Source organism: Macrosteles quadrilineatus, unplaced genomic scaffold, assembly GCF_028750875.1.
Source record: "Macrosteles quadrilineatus isolate MER2022 unplaced genomic scaffold, UCM_ALF_1.0 Scaffold_2__2_contigs__length_208266976, whole genome shotgun sequence".
NCBI classification, from domain to species: Eukaryota; Metazoa; Arthropoda; class Insecta; order Hemiptera; family Cicadellidae; genus Macrosteles; species Macrosteles quadrilineatus.
The window spans coordinates 73,615,786-73,639,944 of NW_026542595.1; the positions used below are offsets into that span (position 1 = coordinate 73,615,786).

Genomic DNA, 24,159 nt, shown 5'->3' on the forward strand with positions numbered 1-24,159 from the left:
TTTTCTGTACATACTTTATATTTTCCTCATTGTGGAAATAATTTAATGGACTTCTTGTAGAGTGTGGGTATTCTAAATTGAAGTTCCATTATTTTTTTCATTCCATCATGTTGCTATAATGGTTGATGTAACAAAATAAAATGCTAAAACTGACAATAATGGCTCTTTTAGGTGTTTAAAATTAATAAGTTGGTTCATAAAATGAACTTAAATTCACTTTAATACACTCTGTCGGTGGTTCAAACAAACGATGATTAAATACAAGAATAGGCAACAACTTTATATGGCAATGGAATATCTATTTCACAAAAGTGTGTCTTTATCCAAAGGTACTGTATGTAAAAAACAACACATAACAACACATGTAGTACACATATAGTAGCCAATGCATTGTAATTATGCAGCTTCATGATACGACGACCAACAAAGTGTTTTCCCGCGCGCGCGTGAGTTGCGCGTTTTTTGGCGGGTAGCCTTGCGGGCAGCGAGCCAGGGGCAACTCTTAATCACACGATGGGAAGATACTGCGGCGAAAATAATCCACTTTGATGTAAAACAATTTGCCCTGAATGATAAGACGTAGTTGCCAGACTTACAAGTGAACCTCACCTTGAATGAATATGATATACAAATAATACAGCGCTGCGAATACACCATACTATGGTTCGTCTTGTAGTCTCTTTTACAAATCACCCTTATGTTTTATATTATTAATATTACAATATAAATTAATATTATTATTATGTATAAAATGAGTACCTTTTATGTTTTTTTTTTGTTGTTGTATTGAAATCAGCTCTTAATAAAATGCATAATGTAAGTTGACAAAACCATCTTTGGACAAAAGTGCCATCCAGAAATAGTGTACAATAAGATAATGCAATTGTTACAAACGTCGTGGAATGTGATGTTGTTGGTCGTGTTTTTTCTTGTAGCCGCGGGATTGAGAATTACCACACGTCTCTTGTTTTACCAACTGCACACTCTCTCACACGTTCACACGTCTTTCTTTGTTTTGCATCGTTATCAACGTAGCTTTTCCACTTCAACGCTGAGGTCTACTCATTTCCATAAACAGTGGTTATCTTGTAACTTTCAAAATGTAGAAATAATCTTATTCTTAAATTACGTCTTAATAACTAAACAACGCATAGCGTTTAAATTTATTTAATTTTAACGACTTTTGACATGCGTAATTTTTACTCCAAATGTTACCTACATTATTTACAATTTTCACCATAAAATTAATTTACCCTGTACAAATCATCCTTCCCATTGTTTGGTATAATTTTCGTGGGAAATTTGTACATTAATTCCACTTTTATATGTATAAATAATTTTTGAATTTCATCCATTTGTAAAAAGTCATTATAACTTGTACAAAAAGTCCAATTTTCCTGCTAATTTCTTGTATGCAAAAACTATTACAGTAGCTTTTGCAAAGGGGTATCGATGGACAGCGTAGAAGAAATTTTCATTTCGTGGATCTCAATTATTTTAAATTTGTTATGAGGTAAACCAATTTTAGTAAACGCGGAATTGTCTGATCTTCCATAACTTGTTGTACGCTGAATTGCGTTATAGCCAAGATTATATATAACTTATAAGTAAATATATGTTTCAGGATGGCTATAAAGGCAGAGTTCTTCTACTCGCTGAGGACGGAATCTAAAGGTAAAAGGAAATACCATGTGTTCACTGTCTCTTGTTGCATTTCAACGTTTATTTTACTGCGTAGGATAGTTGTGTGGTTCGTAGAATTGTATGTTTGGTGGTCAGTGTATTGATTCAACACCAACACCTGGCTATCACTTTGATTAAAACACCCCCCTCCCAACCCCCCCCCCCCCTCACACAAAGCAATATCTCCCCCCAAACTCTCGTCAGCTGGACAATCTCCCTGATCAATGGGGATTTGTTTGCAAAAGAAGTGCACTCGTGGGCGGGAGCAATAAAATTTGCTACTATGTATGTATGCTAAATGACAACGGCCAAAAGCAACAAATCAGCATACCAGATTTATTATTAAAAATCTTTCAATGAAGAATAATTTTTAAAATTTTGTTTGGTTACTCAAAACTAATTTTTGTTCAAATTGAGCATGCATATTTTTTAAGAGGTTGATGTCCCTTTTTGTCCTTGAATGTTCCCTTCCCTTCGATATACTTCGAGGCTGTACGTGTAACACATCTAGCCAGCTGGAACGTATACAGGGTGTCCCTCGAGAGGTGTCTCAAATCGATTACTGGAAAACGGCTTAACGTACAAGGATGAAATAAAATTATTTCCTTCTAAATCGACCCCAAGGAATAACGTAAAAATATTTTTAACTTTTATCAAATACAGGGTGTGCCAAAAACTGAGGGTCACTAGTTCGAATCTCGGAATTTTCAAATGTAAACATATGTCATGTTATACATCATTTTAAAGGTATTTGATAGACAAACATTTTGGCGAAAACCAAAATTAGTTATCTTTTTCCGTTTGAAAATGGCGGCAGTTTTTTTGGAAGAAATCTATATTTTTTTAATACTCTGTATTTCCTATACCAATGCATTTAGCACTTCTCCGGTTGCATTTTCTTACTCGTTATGAAATTAGCTTTACTGTGATATGCAACAAGTAACGGTTTTTTGAAATAATAAAAATTCCAAAAAAATTTATTTTTGAAAATTTACAATTGCTCATTGTTCAAAATTTTCAAATAGCAACATATGTCAAGTGGCACATCATTTTATAGGTTTTTCAATTCCTAACAACTTTGTAATTTACACTTACTTCGTATCTCTTTTAGTTTTTGTGTAAATAACAAAAAACCTAATTTTCCTATATCAAATGCATGTTATTTGGGTTTGACACTAAAGGCTTCATTTCATTTAGTGTTGAACCATGTCAAACCCAAATAACATGCATTTGATATAGGAAAATTAGGTTTTTTTTTATTTACACAAAAACTAATACCCCCGCCGCAGCAAACCTGCAGACTAAGCGAATTTCCATTAACCTGATTGGATTTACACTAAAATGCCTCCATAAAAATAGCACATTTATTTCCTATTTAAATAGAATAAGTTTAACGAGTACTTAGGTTTGCTGCAACAGGGAGGATGAAAAAGATTTTTTTTATAAATTGATAATAGTTTAGTAAGAAATAAAAGTATTTTCCAAAATCGATCAAAATATGTTCATAAACAAGCAAACTACAACAGTTGACTTATTCTCCATAAGAATAACATGGGAATTTCAAAATTAAAATTTTTTTGAATTTTCTCCGTAACAAATAGGCGTATAATAACGCTTCAATATACTAAATTATTGGTTTTTTTAAGCTCTACAAAATGGTTTAAAAAGAAATTGTGAAATTTCGTGTTTTTAGGGTCAAAAATGAGAAAAACCTATTTTTACCCCATAAAACCCCCCATAAACCCCTGTTCCCATAGTCCGATCATGCTGGTTCGCGAACTCATTCAAGTTTATCCCGCCTTACACCTTCAAACCAAATTTTATCAAAATCGGACAAAAATTACTCAAGTTATCGTGCGGATGGACACATATATATATATATATATATATATATATATATATATATATATATATCTATATATAGATATATAAAAATTTGAACGAATGGTGTTTTTGGCCTCTGGGGACATCAAAATGAAAAAGTAAATCGGTCCCGGGCTTAGGTCTTACCATGAGACCTACGGTAATAGCTACTTCCCTATAGGGAAATTCGCTAAAAGAGATACGAAGTAAGTGTAAATTACAAAGTTGTTAGGAATTGAAAAACCTATAAAATGATGTGCCACTTGACATATGTTGCTATTTGAAAATTTTGAACAATGAGCATTTGCAAATTTTCAAAAATAAATTTTTTTGGAATTTTTATTATTTCAAAAAACCGTTACTTGTTGCATATCACAGTAAAGCTAATTTCATAACGAGTAAGAAAATGCAACCGGAGAAGTGCTAAATGCATTGGTATAGGAAATACAGAGTATTAAAAAAATATAGATTTCTTTCAAAAAAACTGCCGCCATTTTGAAACGGAAAAAGATAATTAATTTCTGTTTTCACCAAAATGTTTGTCTATTTAATACCTTTAAAATGATGTATAACATGACATATGTTTACATTTGAAAATTACGAGATTTGAACTAGTGACCCTCAGTTTTTGGCACACCCTGTATTTGAAAAAAGTTAAAAATATTTTTACGTTTTTCCTTGGGGTTGATTTAGAAGGAAATAATTTTATTTCATCCTTGTACGTTAAGCCGTTATCCCGTAATCAATTTGAGACACCTCTCGTGGGACACCCTGTATAACCATAGATTAAAGGAGTAGACATACTCTATACTATGTCTATACTATATCTATACTATGTCTAAACTATGTCTATACTGTGTCTATACATGTCTATACTCCTTTTATCTATAATATAACGTCGCAAAGATGAGCCAGTACAGTACAAGCAGAGCATATAGAATATGTAATGGTTGACTATATAGTCTGTGGTACAAGTGTGAACTGCACGAACTGTGAACTGCCTTTTTTATGAATCATCCCAAAAATGAACCTAATAAATTATAAAGCCTCTTTGATTAAGACGTGACGTTACGGTCGAGAAGGCAATGTTATTAGTCCAATCATGTCCTGTGAGTGTGAACTGTGAACGTCACAGAACGTGCGATTGCTATGATCGAACGTTGAGGATACAAACACAAACACGAGTGTGTGTGAGTCTGATCAAATTGACACTGGCTCGATATCTGGGCGATATTGCAACACCGACCCGATATTGAAATAGCTCTTCCTTCGACACTGATCAAACACTGGTATAATTACGATTTCAAATCAAAGAGACAGTTGTTTGGTTTCTGGAGTTTTCTGTTGGTTCATCGCTTCCTTGTGTGCCTTGGCAATATCACAGAGCGTTTGAGTTTGTCAATGTAGTTAATCCGTGTATTCAAATCAATCAACGATGTGAACTACCAGATATGGATTAGCGAGTCGGTGATATCAACACAGTAAACCCGTTCAAAGTACGATATCTATCCATTGAACATCTATTTGGACAGATTTTGTGGATGTGTTATAAACATAATGTATAGAATAGTTCAATATGTTTAGCAGTCTTGACACCTTCAATTCATTTTATTTAGTATCCTTATACCTTTAGTATCTTTTATTTATGCTAGAAGATAATTTTCGTCTCACTTAAACCATAATGGTGTTAAGTTGTGGATTTAGCATTTTAGACTCATTTGTGATCTACATAGCCCTTATGTAGGTAACATTTGTAGTAATTACATCATGTATAAGGACAAATAATTTAGATTGAATGCAATTTTCAAATAAATCAGTTCTAAAATAAAACGAACAATTGATTATATTCATTAACTAAAATTTGCACTCTGAGCTAAAGTAAAAGATAGTTCCCTATTATTTCTCAGACTATGTATTTGTGGTTATACCACTCTTTACTTTAATTGCAGATTTGAAATGGAAGTGAGAATAATTCAAAGGTTAAATAATATACCAAAGAAAGTCAAATAACTTAACATGAACAAGGAGAAAAGGCTCTTTATTTTTAAAAAAAGTTGATAAAACTTACATTGTACCATTGTACTGCCGTTTCCAATGTCAAAAACAAAATATAAATTTCAAGTACATACCTATTAATTTATACGTTTGCATAATAAATACCTTTGAGCACGAGAGTTCCACATAACTACGATTACAGATTGAGAAATATTATCTACTCAAGTTTTGCATCGCTACAAGGTATCATACTCGTAATTCGTAGAATTTGTTCCTGACACGATTCCTTTAAACGATGTTAATCATAAAGTTTTCAAAGTTAAAGATTTATCTGCAAAACATTAAACCACTATGGCTTTACTAACTGTACTTGAATATTTTATTTGTTTTAAACATTGTTAGGTAGATACCTAGAATATAAATATTCATTAACTAGAAATATTCAAGTTAACGCTAAACAGAAACATGAAAGGTAATATTCATTCTACATTTAAGCTTTATATAATGTCAACAAATTTGATTTTACCGAAATAGCTTCTTGATAAATTTGAGCAAAATGAAATGGTTACTTCCTTTTAGTGTTGATGTGTGAACAAATATTATGCTCTGCAAGTAAAAATATTTTCCCTAATAACAGCTTGTATTTTATGATTGCTAAGCCCACCACGTTTAAAGTTTTCCTAAAGAGCAACCATATTTTTGGTATTTAATGGACTGAGTCAGCTTTGGAAAATTTGAAAATCACTATAGGAATAAAGAATGTAGATTCTATTGATCGTAACATTTAACGGATTACAGAAACATGTTAAATTTATATTGTACATGCAAACACACGTCGAAAACGAATACGGTTAAGGAAATTTTGATTTCAAAAAATCTCAAACTATTCGGGTTCAAAATTTAAGGGAAATGCAATACCATGCGAAATTTACTAGCCAATGTGCCAAATGATATTTCTGGAATTGTATTTCAGGGATTACAGAATCATTCTTATAAGACACAATGTATAGTACAAAAATGTCTTAAAAATTAATGTAGCTTAGGACATTCTTCTTGAGATTGGGAATATTCCAAAACTATTTCTGCTTGAATTTAAGGAAAATACGAATTTTACAGTTCGACAGGTTTTGTTCTCTTGGAGAATTAATCGTGGAATTGTAGTCCAGACAATGACGGGGTTGTACGGAGCTCATGGGGGTCACGGGGTCATCTACCCTAGAGGTCACAACACCATAGAGTCATATCGTGTGACACCATAGAGTATAAAGTGAAAACATGAGTACAAAGTGTACTCAACTTACAACATGATGACATTTTGTGCAACATGACAAAAATGTGTCTCTACATGTTTGTGAGTACAAACATGAGTATAAAGTGAGTATAAAGTGAGTACATAGAGTAAGTGGCAATGTATGTAGCACAGCAGTTTACTGTGTTTTACAGTTTTCGTAATTATTTAGTTCAAAGCCGATGTAGTTCGTTTGCTAGACCAAATTATGAAGGAAAATTCAATACAGAATTTTGCATGAATTTTAAATATGGTTCCTAAGGTGTGTCTTAGATCATCATACTCTCTTATAAATAAAGTTTTAAGCTAAAAACAGTTTTTTAAGCCAATGGATGTATTGTGAGTCACATTTACTCGAGTTTGATGGTTTCTATATTTCCTAATAGTTTTCGTTGGTGTACTTTGGTGAACTTTCGAACATGCTACAGATTATCAAGATAGTGATAAAGCTATTCCATTTATCTTTTTATCTTATCATAGAATAATCATTTGGAATGTTTTAACTCATCCTTACTCTTTAAGATTTGGTTTGATCTATCTACTGTCATATACGTGCATAGGCAATACAGTTCCATAAAATCAGTTATGAAAAAACATATACTTTATAGTATATTATTTATTTTCGTTTACAACATCTATCCCCATATAATGAATGTGTTCCCAACCCACTCTGGCTGCACATTTCCACTACAGCTATCGGAGATGGATTCACCCGTGCCCGAGGAAGGTAACATTAATCGCAGGGGATGAGCTGTCTGCCCAACCAAGATTGATTTTGTTGCTTTAACGCTCCTGCAGTCAACATCGGCCTCCACTAACAAGCGGTGATATTTAATAGTGCGTGTTTGTCACTGTTATACTTTGTCGTCTATCTCGGACGTCTTACTTTGTGACGATATTTCAGAAGTTAAATTCTTTACCGATGACTATAGATACTCTATCGTGGATTTGGAATTGCAAACCCATGTAAAATATGTAGCCAGTAAAATAAAAAGAATTGAGTTCGATTGAGTAAGTAACAAGGTGTGCTTCTAAAAATTCTGCTAGGCTATATTTTCTCCAAAAATGTCATATATTTTAATGTTTTGTTTGGGGAAAGTTTATTTTCATACAGCCTAGGCTTGTGGTCTCTACTGTATCATTGGTTTTACAATCCTGATCCAAGCAAATTATCTACTCAAGCCGGTTAAAAGCTACACAAAGTGCGTAGATTTGAAGGGATTCACTCAACTCAAGTCTCAAGTCTAGTCTGAGAACTGAGTTGGAAGTGTTGAAGTCACACCCGAGATAACAGATAACCCCGTCCCATCAATATGTCAAAAATAATTACATAGACGCACTTATCACAGGGTGATAAATCAAAATGGCTCGCAAGTTCCCGCGTAGCAGCTGGTTGGCGCGTACTTCACAGCTGTACGCACGCTCCCGTCGTGCGAGTTTTTTCGACCATTTTTAACTTATTATGCGACGAGCACGTGCGCAGCTGTTCGCTTATGCAGATTTCTAAAAGGGCGCTCGACCTTTGTTTTCGGCAGATGGTTTGCTCCGAGCTCGCAGTCAGTCATGCGTAGGCTTGTGCACGGTATTTTAATCGAGCCTTCCGTGTTTTGGGTTCGAGAGTTTAATAAAAGCGTACTGCATTGTCTCCATGCAAGAGACAGTTTTATTTTGTAAATTAAAATATGTTACTCGGGAATCCTATGACTTTCTGAAAGTTAAAACCTAATTCTTCGTATGATTATAAATTAAATTAAATTATTTTAACTAAGCTGACGTTTTAATAAAAAAATACAATTTTCACAACGTTTACAAACCCTGATTATTTCAAGCTTGGCACAATCACTCAACTCACTGTACGTAGGTTTCTGCATCGATAATTTTATGTCATTTTCATTCCCATGTCAATTTTCTGAGATTTTGAAATTTGAAAAATATTACAATAATTCAAATATAATAATTTATGTAATTTTAAAATAAGATCTCTTAAAATTATCGACATTTCTTAAAAACACGGATTGATTATCTTTAATTTCACGCTTTCGTACATGTTCACTCTTATGTCAACTTTGACCTTTTTACATTGAATATAATTGTAGAGCAAAAAACATCACAGTACAATAGTTAAGAAACAAGAATATGTTTTTTTGTAACCTTTCATACATATATATTGTTATATTCCGATTCTATGTTAAGATTCCTAAACGTCGTGGTGAATAGTTTCATGGCTTCAAGAATATATTTGTCCAATTCCTTTAACTATTTAGATTGTATGTAATTTAATCATTATAAGTACTAGCAGAGTACTCGTCCTTCGTACGGCGTTAGCATATAAGTATAAAATGTTTATTGCAGAGTTATGCTCATAAGCTTTCTGTTTGCAATGGGGAAGGACACAGTTTGATAACATTTGCTTCTCTAAATTTAAGGTATACTATAGTATTACACATCTACCATAGCCATAATGTTCTACCCCAAAAAAATATATTTGCAAAATATCACAAACTATTCATTAAATTAAAAACAAACACATAACTGTAATCAATCCTTCTTTGACAGTTCTCTTTGCGTATCACGTATCACAGTTTTTTGTTTCTGCTTAATTCAAATTATATTAGCTGTTTTCATAAATGCAAAAAACAATAGTGCTGCACCCTGTTGGTAACTCCTATAACTTTTTAATGCTTTTGCATATCATAGAACAAACCTTTTTATTTGAAACAGCTGACTAAATTCTTTTATTCCCTTTAAATATGAATACTCATAAGGTTAACATGGGGAACTACAGAGCCACTGAGGCGGAGCCCGAAAGGATTTTTGGGATAAGAGTATGCCTATATGTTAATCGGGAATGTAAGCTATCATTATGCCAAATTTCAGCCCAATCCGTCCAGTAGTTAATGCGCGATTGAACTTCAAACAAACACACAAACTTTCACATTAATAAGATAAGATGAACAACTTGGGTAAAAATGTTTTTGAATCAAATTTGAGTTAATTTTTTAACCTCACACAAACCTAGGACAGAACTCCCCAACAACCCGGTGACTGGGGCTGGAGAGAGCCCCTGGGCTACGCAGTCAAAACGGGGACGCCGAGGACGTCTTTGAAAACATTTCCACCTCAAAGGACGGACAACAATACTTTGATACGAGTCAGAAACAAAGAATGCTGTGCGGGACATTGACGGACATATTTCAATAGAGCAAACCCTCCCCCCTCCTACCCCTCCCACAACACTCGCACGGTGACAAGGGGTTGATGAATAATGTATCTCACAACTCCGGTAAACTCGAACTGGCGATGGAGAGTGTGTGTGTGTGAGTGTGTAAATGACAAGATCACCGCAAGTTCATATGTCACTCACAGCACATAGCGTGAGGGTTTACTCAAATCGATCCATTTTCGAGAGAGAAAAAATACTGTTGAGAATTTAAATACTACTGTTTGAATAAAAGGAAGAGGGGCTGGTTTTGTCGTTTAGCTCAGGGATTCTGTCTTGAAGCCCCCGGGTTTGATTCCATCCAATTACCAATGGCTTTTAGTTTTAGCTACGTAAAATACCCGGTGGTTCTGCGCCAACGGTGTGGGTTTATCCGTCTAAAAAAGGAAAGGGTTCTTAAATATACTTTACCTTATTTATCCGACGAACGGATTAAGTTAGGATCTAGAATGTTTGGCTTGTATCGGCCATTGTCAAAATGTTGCAGTACCCGATAAAGTTGTCGGGTCGCCGGAAGACTGCCCCCCGGAAAACTACCCCCCCAAACAGGTTCCTACGTCATATTGACGTCAGAGACCGGGGGGGGGGGTAGTTTTCCAGTCACGGACACTCAAATTTATTTGTCAAACAGTTCTAATCTAACCTAACCTAACCAACCAAACTTGCTGTAACATTTCGAAATTCTGTTTTATATTCACCACATGGAATTCATCTATTATCCAATGGAATTACTAGAATTAAAATTAAAATTAAATAGCATGATTTGTCTAGGGGGGGTAGTATTCCAGTCGCGGACACGGCTTCCATATTGGCTAGTTGGCAGATTATGTGACGTCACGTTTCACCTGGGGGGGTAGTTTTCCGGGGGATAGTATTCCGCGGACGAACCTTCACTGGGCACAAGCCAAAAAGGGTTCACTAATCCTCACCTTGGCTGGGCACATGGTCCACGCCAGGCAGATGGCGCGCGGCAATGAATTCCTAGAAAATCCCGAGTGACTAGTGTAAGTGCATGTTACATGTTATTCAAAACAAGGGTTAAGTTTATCCTAAAATCCCACCATTAGATGATTCAAAAGCCAAAATATAAGTGAAGTGATGTATCAAGAAAGAAGACAGCTGGCAACAACAATGAACCTCTTTTGTGAAATTCTTCGCTTGTCTATCAGACATGACAGATTAAGCACATTATAGCTTATTACGTTACTAGTCCTGAAAATATGTGTTTACTGGACGAAAAATAAGTAAGTAAGTATTACCATACGAGTCCGGTAAACACATTTTGGACGAGTGACGTACGATAGTTTACTCTTGTATTAATTAAACTAGGACTAATTTTAACTAGGATTAATTTTCTATTTTAGTGAGGGTCTTATCCACAAATATCTTCTAAAGTAAAATGTTATAAAAATATAGCTATAAGCAATAGAAGAGCAGTGGTCTATATATTCTTTTGTTTTTATTAAAATTTGTACTGCCACATCAACATTTAACGATAAGCCACTGTGAAAAATCAATACTGGTGAGAACTTTCAATTTTGTGATTATCAGACCTAGACACCTGAAGAAATTTATCAAAGACACATTCTTATTTTCAGTATATCAAACTAAACATGAAATATCCAAAAGTACAATGTTTGAAAAACTTTCTACAAATCATCAAGAACAATACAATACCCCCGCCACAGCAAACCTGTAGACGAAGCGAATTTCAACCTGTCTGGTTACATTTTTTCTATAAATAAGACATATTTATTCCCAATTTCAATAACATTAGATTTAACGAGTGTTAACGAGGTTTGCTACTACGGGAAAGGTAAAACATGTTTTTTGACCATACGTCAATAGTAGGTATAGAATGAAATAAATAAATTTGCCAAATTTTATCAAAATTTATCCGTAAACCACAACAACAAAAGTAAACTACAACAGTTTTCATTTTCTCCATGAGACTGTGGTCGTTCCCGTGCGAGACGAAGTCGAGTGCGGGATTGCTATACGAGTCCGGTAAACACATTTTGAACGAGTGACGGACGATAGTTTACTCTTGTTTAAATGTTTAAATTTTAACTCAATCTATCTTGTCTTGGAAAAATATATAATTAAAAATATCGTTATGCCAATGGTTTTAATTATTAATTTTGTCTTAATTTTTCCATCTTTTCATAAATTGGGTTTAAATTTTGTGTTTGCATTATGTTAAGGATGTTGTTTTCATTTTTCTTGTTACTAGATATACATGTAATTCTTCTTTTACATTCATCCTTCCTCCTTTTTGTTCATATTCTAACATTTTGACACTATCTTTAATTTGTCCATAACTATGGTTATGTGATAAAATGTGTTCGGCGTACATTGATTTTTGAGTTGTTATTTTGTTGTATTTTACTGCTTGAATGTGTTCTTTGAATCGTCAAGAAATTTATCACCATATTTGTCCCATATAAAGTTTAGAGCAATCTTTGCAGTTGATTTGGTATGTTCCTGATTTTCCACATTTGTGCATTAGTTGTTCATAAATATATATATATATGCAAATGAAAACATTAGAAAACAATTAGTACCCTTTTAACTCATTTAATTTTCAAACAACTAGTTTCAACACTTGGGCCATAGTCATGTTGATATTTTATTCAAATATAATAACAAATAATAAAAGGAATAATTATAATCATATAACTAACTATACTAACTAAGAGCTAACTTAGAATTTAGAGGATATTGATTTATTCATTGTTTAATTTTGAGTATATCATATAATATTTCTGTTTTATTGCAATTGTAGGATTTTTTCAAACATCGGATTTGTTTTGTGGGTGTTCATGGTATTCAGTAAATTTTGAGGAAATCTTTAGTAATTTGGGTATATTTATGAAAATCCTCTTTGACTATATATTAATATTAAGATTAATATTAAGTATATATTAAGATTCATTATTTTGTTATTCTAGAATTTCTAAAGTTCCATGTATATTTTTATATTTATGCCACGTTTCAATTAGGTGCTCTGCAAATTTTGATTTCATTGTCGTTTTGTTACCTGATTTTAATGCTTGTATGTGTTCGTGGAACCTTTTCTTGAATTTACGACTTGTTTGGCCAATGTAGGATTTATTACAGTCTGAACATTTTATTTGATAAATGCCGGATTTGTTCATACTGTGTCTTTAACTTGGTTGTTATATGTTTCATTAGAAATGTTTAACATTAACCCCACAACCAATTTCTCAAAACTATGCTTGAGGGTACTATTCAATGGCACAGAAGTACGATATAAACTGACGCGACGTGACGAAGGAAAAATCAAACTAACACTGTGACGGATGGACCTCCCTTTTAAGTTAGAATGTGTCTCCTCAACAAACAGATATTTTTTTCTCAAATATAATCATAGATTAATCTGTATTGCACTGATGAAATCGCGGAAGTTTTTAACTACAAAAGATCCACCAATACGATTTTAATACTATTTAAAGGTTCTTCCAAAAGAAGAGATACCAGTTAACATACTAATAATAACTAAGATGACGTACGGTATGGGAAATATTTTATTCATTGAATGTTCAACCATATTTGGTAACTAACGCAATTAATAGCATTATTGTTTTAACACTTATTACTCTTTAAACAATGCTAATTGCTCAAAATATGTATAATTTTCACTCAATTTATCGCAGTTGGATTAATTAAAGTAAGCCTTGAAAGTAAACCGTCGATTTTGACGGGTTTCACTTAGTATCTGTCTATTCTGTTTAAGAGATTTAAAAAAATCTAAATTGTAAGAGTTTGTTAGCTCACAGGATCATGGGAGAGGGTTCAAATTACAGGTCACAGGGGGTTGGGAAAAATAGCGGATTATGTCCAAATCTACCAGATCATGAGAAATAATGAAAAATATGCTCATTAACATGTGATTACAAATGAATAATTGTAACTTTTATTCTACTTTTAATTCTGTTGGTAGAGTGTAGTTATAATAAATACAATAAGCCCAACAGTTTTAGTGGTTTGTACTTACAGTCTTACGTTCATTAGTTACGTCTTTAGTTCACTGGCTGGCTACGTGAGTTCTTCCTGGAACCGAGGGGGGCAGACCCTCCCTGCCAAAGATAAAGGATGTGCCCAGCCAAGGCGTTTCAGTTGCCGCATGTGCCCAGTAAAGGCAAGCCCGTATTCCGCATCCCCATCCTTGGCATTGTCTTTTGAAGAAAGTCTCACAGACACACACCCCAAAGAGTATTCTTTGTACAGTATATATTTTCTGTAATAAACAATGACAAGGCTAATATACATAACTAGTGCACCTGTTGCTCGAATTCGAGCAATTGCAAAGTATTACATGCAGTATTTCAAAACTAATAACAGTCATAATTTTCGATTACTTAAAAGAGTCGATAATGTAATCAATCACTCCAGTTACCGAATCTGAAAACGAACGCTCTTGTATGTATCATGTGTTTGCTATGAACAGCTGTAATTAATACAAATAATTATCTTTTCTTCATAAGTAATACATTCAAATTTTGATGGCCTGTGGGGCAAAGCCTGAGGACTTTTTTACAGGAATTGGTGAAAGGGGGTGTCTCCACAAAAAAATACTTAATTTTGACACATCTTTTGTAAAAATACGTGCATTATTAACGGATAAGTAGTGTTTCGTAGAAATCGTATTATATATAAGGATGTGTATTACAACATCTGCAATATGCAATTAACAACAGATTGTTTATTAACATTTTTGTTTACTTATTTTATTATTTACTTTTATGTTCTTTAAAGAGGTGAGGCTAATAACAAAAGAATGGAGAGCAACTCTAATGAGTTAGATCAGAAGATTTTGTAGGAATTGGGAGCAATTTTTACAGAAATAAATCCATACACGAAATTGTATAAGAATCTAAACGAAGTTTTTTACACCTGCATTTCTGATATTTTTTCAAACTGCCCGAACGAAGAGCGGGCCAAACAGCTAGTTAATTTTAAGGAAATGCTTCTCAGGCAAGATCAAAATGTTTATTTTATTTTTTTTATTCACCACCAAAAGCCACACGAAATGTTAATTAATTAGCCTGATGACGATTCAGCTGAGAAGATTGTAGTATTCAACTTGTTTCACAGTTTAGAATGTAGGTCGTCAGGCAGTACAAACAAGCAATAATCGTTAATGTTGTAACAGGGCGACTAAAAGCTTGCATGGCTTCGCCCTATTAGACGCTCCGACACGTCAATTCTCGCTGGTCGCCAACTCTAAACACTTTTACTAATATAAGTAGATCGAGTGTAAATGTCATATACCATTGACTTTAGATACACTATCATTGGGCAGCTTTACTTTACTGTATCAAGGTTGTGACGTTGGCTTTGGGTTTGGATATTGCGAGAAGACTTCCGGCTGTAAAACGTCTAGTGGAACTGAAAAATAACGAATTTAAGAAGATCGGGTGAATTTGTAATATCATTGATATAGACACAATAACATAAAGTAATCATACAATTTCTATGTTGGTCACAATCAATCATTGTCACACTCTCATTGTTCATACTTGTTATTGTTAAGTTTTTATATTTTATTGCACTGTCAAATATTCAATTTTTTTATATTTTCCTTTTCGATCCTGTATTTAGTGAAGCACGCTGTTAAAGTTAGTTCAATTTTAAGACCATTGCATGTTTTTTTTTCTCTCTTGTTTGTCGATGTTGTATGTTCATTGAATATATATTTGTTTTTCTTGTTTCATTACTCAGTTGCGAATCATTAGTGTTAGTGGTGTTAGTATGTACTCATAAAGCATAACCAAATAGCTAGATGTAAAACTTATAGCATGTTAATAGTATTTATTGATCCACAAATTGTTATGCATGTAATTGATTGTACAAATGGCGATTTTGCCGTAAATAAATAAATAAATAAATGTTGGTATTGACTTTGTCTAGTGCAAGAAGACTGTAATAATCAACGAATTCAAGTATATCGGACAGGTACGGTATGCAGTAATGTATTACCATTGGGGTAGGTCTACACAATGCCTAGAACTATGTTAAGGTTGACGTACTGTGGTACTGACTTCGTATAAAAAGACTTTTTATCCGTTTGAAATACCTTTGGTTGGAACTGTAATAATCAACGAATGCAAGGGGATCGGACGGGTACGGTATGCAATAATCTAATACTATTGAATCATACATACCATGGGGTAGGTCATACAATGTCTAGAACTATGTTAAGGTTGTCGTACTGTGGTATTGACTTTGGATATTGCAAGTAGACTTCTCATCGCATTGTAAAATCTCAAGTATGTCTTGATGTGAGTTTTATGTCCGGCGACACTTGAGTGCGTTGATGTCCACTTTATGTTTTGCTTTTATTGAAAGGGGAAAAATCCTCGAATGGATTTTATATTTTACCATGGGTGCTTTTCCCCTTCTGAGTACAGCAAGTCGTAAGAAAAAGTGGTATTCTTTCATAACAAAAATAATTTAAAATTATTTTGTAAAAAAAAAACACATTTTGTATTTAGTTAGTAACGATTACGAGTAAAACGATTAGTAAAAATAATCAAATCAACGTATAAAACATTACATTATTCGATTGAGTTACTGACAGTGACAGTATCCTACTATAGAACAGGGGTTTTTATATCATACTAAAATTAAAGATGACCTTATTGTAAACTACAGCATATTTTGGGCCCGGATCAACCAATGAAACGTAAAAGAGAACTTGAATAGAAGAACTAAGAGTAGCTAAGTTGGTTTTTTGTTCGAGGAATAAAATACATATCTCCTCTAATTCTAATTATGGCAAACCTGTGCAGCTTAAATTAAATGATGAATTCATATAATCAATTGGAAGTATCTTAGATCCCATGAAAGTTGATTGAAATTTTAATAATTCTAAGTCGACATAAGTGTTACCCATTAAGAGCCTCTCAACTGTTATACAACATTTATATGTTCGATAGACCTTATGTCGACTCTAAAACTATGAATACATTTGTGTTAACATAATTTTAGAGTCAGCATAAGATCTATCGAACATATAAATGTCGTATAGTTCTTTTTTGAATCGTATAGGCTATGTAGCGAGTGGCGATAATCTAGCGTTGTAAAACTTTGTGGTTTTATGAGGTATTATTTTTCTAAGTGCTCTTAACCATTCCAAAAACCATAACAAGAATGTTCGATTTTCTTTTTTTTAATTTTCTTCAAATTCGTGTGCTGAGCATATAAAAATATTATAAAAGTTCCAAATTAAATTCGAAACAAAATTATGCGTGTACCCAATGACTACTTTTTACTGACTATTGCCTCTAACAATAGTCGAAGGATTAATGAATAACGCAAAAGAATAAATTATTTGTGTGATCAAGATGGTAGTTAGAAGGAGATTATGGTAAGAGGTTCAAATTCAAGCTCTAATACCACAATAAACAAATAATAACATTTTTTTTGTAAAATCTCATCTCTGCAGTTCATCTTGTCAAGTTACAAATAAAATTATGAACTGTCAAGACTGAAAGCTCGTGTTACAAAAATATCTTCTCATAAAAAATTAATTTCCAGTTTTGGAGAGTGGCTGGATTAAATCATCAGTTTCCCACTCCCCACCCCCCACCCCCTTGGCATACCCAGTAGTGAGGGATTATGTTTAAACCAGCAACTGCTATTAATTGAGGCTCTGTACACGGATTAGGGACATATACAGTAGAGGACCGGGGCTTAGGCAGTATATGCTCGGTATCTGGTTAATTATGTTGTGCCTATTGTTGGTACCAGCCACTGTAAGCCAAACAATGTGTTTTTAAACTTTTACTGATGTATAGTAATCATAATTACGATTAATTGTTTCTTGGCTGGTTACAAAACCATCGTAAAATATCCGGTGTGACAAAAATATACAAAATTTATGTATTGAATTTAGCAGTATCGGTTTCGTGTGTATGTATATATTGAAACAAGCGATTTCTTCCCTCCTATTGAAATATAAACATTGCAATAGAGTATTTCCATTATCTGTTGCCATTATAAAGACTTTAGTGATTTGCATTTGTGAATCGCTACGCTATGTAAGAAACATAACATTTTGCACTATTACAGTAGGCCTAGGTAGTATACCTTATGGCATAAATAATAAACAAGCGGTAAGTTTATTGATTAATATCACCTTTCGCTGTAGCAATATGCATACAAGGCAAAATTTAATTGTTTATACAGTATGGTTAAATATAGTCGTAGTATCTCCAGGTGTAAGACAGAGAGAGAGAGTAGGGGAGACAGGCAGTCTTGCTTGTCCTTCCCCCCCCCCCCCCCACCGTTCTCTCCGTCTTCCAACAGTCGAGATCGTTGTACAAGTACGTTAAAGCGCGTAGTACGTTAAAAGTTCGGATTTCTGTGATTTGAAGGATTGTCTCAACTACATCTGGCACTAATGGTGTTCTTTACAAGGTAAGGTACCTATCTACCAAGAATAACCACATGTTTTAAGTATTTTACTTTAGATTTTGCTGGTGAAGAAATGTTGTCGGAAAAGTGAGGTTAGGTTTCTCGACAGCACGTGGGCTAATCATATGGAATGACTCAGTAGTACCGAGTACGGCATTTATAAGGTGTCTGATTTAGTTTTAAATATTTTTGGACGTATTCACACGCTATTTAGTATGTAAGATATAGTATGTAGGTTAATGTTTTGATCCAATACAACTAATTGTAAGTAATTGAGTTGTAATAATTTACCAAAGATAACATTTTTACCACCTCCAGCTTCATACGTATGGTTTATGTTTTATGACAAAGCCAGAATATTGAAATTAACTTACAAGATTATTTTCAGAATATTTTAAAGGTAGGCCTATTTGAAAATCTTTCCAGTCTCCAAACTTACGTGCCATAGATTTTGGGATTTCCAAACTATTTTGTCTCCACATTAATTTTGATTTTCCAAAGCTTATCTCATAAATCTCTTGAACTTAAAAGATAATACAACTTATAATGGAATAATTATATGGTTCAGAGAGCAATTATGTATTTATTTGAATCACATTACAGTACATGCTCTTGTACGAAGTATAATGTATTGTGAATTCAATAGTTTTAGATAAAAAACAGTTTGACATGAATGAAAGTTATTTTAAAATAACGTAATTGAAAACTAATGACATTGTAATGCTTTATACCCTGATGTCATTACAGCTAATGAACAACTTAAGTATTATTTTGTAAACAACAAAAATAATTAGTTAAACTAGTTATTAAAAACAACGCATAAGTAATTTATGTACTAGTGGTAATTGAATAAGTTAACAAAGGTGACATTAATGACAATCCACGATTAAAATGTAGTTTATTTTTATATCAGATGCCAATAGGATACTTAATTAACCCGAATTTTAATATTTGTTATCAGGGAAAGATGGTAGCTAATTGAGTAACATAAAATTGAAATGTCTTTAATCGTTGTTATTTTATTGCTCACTTGTGTATTTTATTATGTCATCAAACAAAACTATTCTATTAAACTAATTTAACTCTTCAATAACTTTTAACAGTGGAAATTCTAATTATATAAAACGACCTAATTATATTAGTAGCCTAAATTAGATATAGTGTAATTGTAATGTCTTCGTTCCCTTTTATCTCGTTGCTTATGATAGAGTAGTATCATTGAATGTATACCATTTATGGTATGTTAAAATAATAGTAGACAAATTTACCTTGGGTAATTAGATTTCCTCCAACAGTGTAAACTTTAAACTATAAAAGATCTATTAGTCCTACATGTACAGTATATACCCTGGTATATACCTTTGTTTATTTAGTTTCCGCGTTGGCCAACGCAATATTTGTTTGCGCTGTGCGATAGTAATCGGGGATATTCTTGCACCAAGTGATGGGGTTTCTCGTGGCATTTCATCATCAACAGGTGAATATGAAGCAACAATCTCACCAATGACTGACTTCCCTCTTCTCTCCCCTCCCCTCCCATAGACCATGGGAATATTTAATCAAGCAAAGCGAATCTTGAAGGGCGTTCAAACCAGATCTTGGCCACATGCCCTTTAGCCCTTTAACCGACAGGGTTTGGTCTACATACAGTACACAACGAAGGATGAAACCTGCTAGACGAGGGATGGTTTTATCTACCACAATTTCGGGGATTATAAACCTCAAACGTTCTCACTGTGGCGTAACAAAGGATTGCCTATTTGTGTCAACATCAACGCGCATCAACGTGAGGGATAAACTAAAACAATCCGTTGTTGAAATTATGTCTAAGCATAAAGGATTACTGTTGTGGGTTTATTATTTTTATTTTTACGAGATTTTAATTGCATAACATTGCAAGCTTAGTTTTGGTTTTTAACTGCAGTATTTCGGGATGAGTGGGGTTGCTACAAGCGGGGCTTATATTATTCTGAAATCTTATACATTAAAGTCCCATAGCTCCGTGCAACAGGTTCCCTACTGTTTCTATTTTTTTCATTTTATTTTGTTGGGATTAAAGTGTTAATAAGTTAACTATTAGAATAATAAAGGATACAAATAAAACTACTCTAAACATTGAGGTATATTTTTGTGATGGTAGGTCAATGGTGTTTGAGGGATTGGGGAAATCTTTTATCACGATTACTAAAAGCTTTCCAGTTGTGTTTTTACTAATAGCGATGAAAAAAGTCCGCAATTTTCATTCAAAACTACTACTCCAACAAAATGCGTGTTTCAATGTATCGTACTCCAAACAAAACATTTTTTTGTACAAATTAGCATACATTTATTGTTTGTAATATAAATTCCTATCACTAAACCAAACATACTTTATGTACAACCGAAGAGTGCAGTAGTACAGCACTTAGATTATATAGCATCAAGGGTCCTCACACATCTATTGTTTGCTGTAGGGAGGAATATAACCAGCCATCAGCGCTTAGCATTAAGATAACTTAAGCTTATTAGGATATCTACTTAAGGCTAGTGATACCGCATGACCTTAGAATACCATTAACTATGGGATATAAGCCTGGGGTTTTAAAGTGTTTTGCAAAAGATATTTTTTTTATAAAATTTCGCGTTAATCGGTTTTCTGCATTTGATTCGTTGGTAACCCAAATAATGTATCACCATCACCATATAGCTTATTCTTATTTGCATACAGGTAATCAAAAAATGTTGTTGGCCTACTCTGTGCTTTGTATAATTTTGATTGACAAATAAACCATCACAATTCTATTATTACCAGAAAATACTATCTATCTTGCTAGACCCTATTTTGATTGCGGAAATAGACTTCTCGCTTTCCCAATAAATAAGCTTTCAACATTTTGTTGTGATTTGAGGAAACAATGTTTGATTTTGTTTAGTGACAGGGGCCTCAATTTACAATAATAAATATTTCAGACAAACCAATTGGGTTATATTTTGAAATCGTAGATGATCCCAAGTTCCCCATCCATATATTCGGAGCATTACGACTCAGCTCTTGGTTGTTTTCTTCCGGCAAGAAAGTTGTCTTGGTATTAGAATACAATATTACATGAAGACAGACTGGTGAATTTTTCGCGATCCATTGTAATGTGTTGCCATTCGCATTCGATCCCTAGTAACTAGGAAGTCTATTGGTATTCCACTGAAGCCAGAAATACCAATCTGCAGTGCACATGGTGTTTGTGTTTGATGCTGTAAGAATGACTAATAGATATAGTTGAGGGTGGCTGTTGCTGGGGTGTTATGTTTAGGGTGTCTGGGTTGAGAAGGGTCTTCAGTAGCATTGGCTAGTGTACAGTCCCAGCCACTTCAGCCCTGTAGTCAAGCAAACAGACCAATACAAACTTGTGTATTTTTACCTGAATTTACTCATGGTTCATCGGCTACCAATTGTAGAAATACCCAAACTGGAAAACATAAAAGTTTCCTTTCAAACTATCTTAGTAAACGTATCAATACAACTGAAGTAGGTACATTTGTAAAGGTTTAATGATGTTCCTTTCTCCAGTATCCAAAGTCAATGGTGTGCCTAACCTAATGTTCAGACAATGATATTACGTGAGTGACTAGCAAGAAGAATGCCAGACCCGGACCGCGATATCGGTAGCGGCTGTTTTACTCTTCCCAAACATAAAACATCCATTATTGCGATGATGTATTGTGACAGCTGATCGTTACTTTTCATTGCCGTAAGATATGATTCACTTCAGTTCAGTTGTCTCTCGCTCATTTTACAGTTTTCAGTTCAATTAACTCTGTCTATCTAGTTCCCAGCACGTATGTTTTAAAATCGATATTGTAAAATTATATTTACGTGTATGGATCACTTGCATAACGTAGATTGAATTTATATAATACTTTTTCCTACAGTCACCCGACAAAGTTGGCTTCCTTGTACTGTTTATAGTACAGAAAGCTGCTAATTGCTGCATATTTATACTTTTCCGTACGGTTTATACTTTGCCGTACGGTTTATACTTTGCCGCACATCAGGATTCCAACGAAACAACACAAAACAGCGTGGTTCTATTATGCACGTAATCCGTGTACGCTTGGAAATAGGTTGGCAACACTTAAAGATAATAATACTATGAGCAGCTGATTGACTATTATAACTACGATTTAACCTGTCATTTCGTGTTTATAGTTTAGGTATTTCTGAACTTTCTGAACTTTTCATTTAAACGTTTTTAAAACATTCCTACGATCTTAATAAACAAGAAAATACCTTTAAAGCATTTTTTTTCAGGCGCGGAAACCAGTTCAAATTACAAAAACATACGGAACTATATTCTCAAAACGCGGAGCACATTTCTTGCCGAGGAAAAATAGCGGAGTGATACACACCGCGGGTACTACTTTCTCTAGGGCACCTATTTGTGTTGCCAGCTGAACCTAAAAACGTGTTGTATAGTGTTTGAAAGACTAATTATTTATATGCTTTATAGTGACTGTAGGAAAAATATAATGTGTAACACGAGTGAAAAAGGCCTTTGCTGCACTCGAGATCATTCCGAGCCTGCGTAAACATTGCTCTCGTGTGCAGCAAAGTGCCACTTTCACCACTAGTTACACAAATAACTATTGCAGTATAATTTACTGCTATATTCAGGTTAAAAATAATATAAATTTTGTTGTTTTCTCTGATTTTTTTTCTTTAACAGTGTTGTCACGAATACTAAAACATAAACCGTATGGATCATAAATATGAACAAATAATGATGTCACTGGCCCGAAAGTAAAGATTAACACTGCTGAACTGTCTAAATCATGTTAGTATTATTAGTATAGTATTCAGGCCAGTTACATCATTTTTATGTTTATGATCCATACCGCTTTCACTTCTAACATACGTGAGTACTCTAATATTGATCAGCCATATATTTCTGTTCTTTTTGAAATAACTAATAGACCCGTAAATGTTTAATTGTGTTTTCCCGTTAAAGATGACACTTGTAGCCTACGTTATAAAGTAAGATATATATTTTACACACACAAACATTTGTTGGAAAATAAAATTTACTTTTTGATTTGGTCCAAATTGCAAAATACAACAGATACTTTATTATATAGTATAATATAAATACTGTAATGATACATTATATGATCTACAGTATATTAGATAATACTAGATAAAGGTAATCTTTGGTTTACAATACTGTACGAGAAATTTTGGAGTTGGCCCTGAAAGAGTTGGATTGTTTTCGCTGTTTTGGAATAAGGCTTTTTGGTGGAACGAGAAAAAATTAATTTAAAGTAGGTACATGTATGTTTACATAAGAAACTAACCTATAGGCCTACAGGACTATTAAGCTTAGAGATGTTGTTATAGGATCATCACACAAAAGTTCAAGTTGACCTATGTCATTTGTTTACTCATCATAATAAACAAAACCTTCAATTTTTCTACCAGAGTTTAAAACGTGTATAATTAATTTTTCTTACACGTGATAGCTAAAGTTTTGGCGCTTTAAACCAATCTTGTACACAATTTAAATGACAATTTTGTACTAAAAGGTTCTTGCTACTAGATAAAACCTTGCAATAACCGACCAAATATTTCCCCAATCGATTGAAAGCCCCAGTCTCTCACAGGATATTTCTGTGACATCACACACTCACGCAGTGTCAA

At 33.6% G+C, this 24,159-nt stretch overlaps 1 protein-coding gene across 2 annotated transcripts in view; it reads left to right on the top strand.

The window, feature by feature from the left end:
- LOC128987486 (brain tumor protein) overlaps window positions 1-24,159 on the top strand; it is a 331,844-nt gene that overhangs the window by 172,955 nt on the left and 134,730 nt on the right. The window contains exon 2 of one of the 2 annotated variants that reach the window (XM_054408351.1): window positions 1,625-1,674. Coding sequence is in view for 1 of the 2 variants with exons in the window: in XM_054408349.1 (XP_054264324.1) it covers window positions 18,478-18,494 (17 nt within the window). In the remaining variant the exon portion in view is untranslated. Of the gene's footprint in view, window positions 1-1,624; window positions 1,675-18,391; window positions 18,495-24,159 lie in introns of those variants that run through there. The other variant, XM_054408349.1, reaches the window with a different exon arrangement.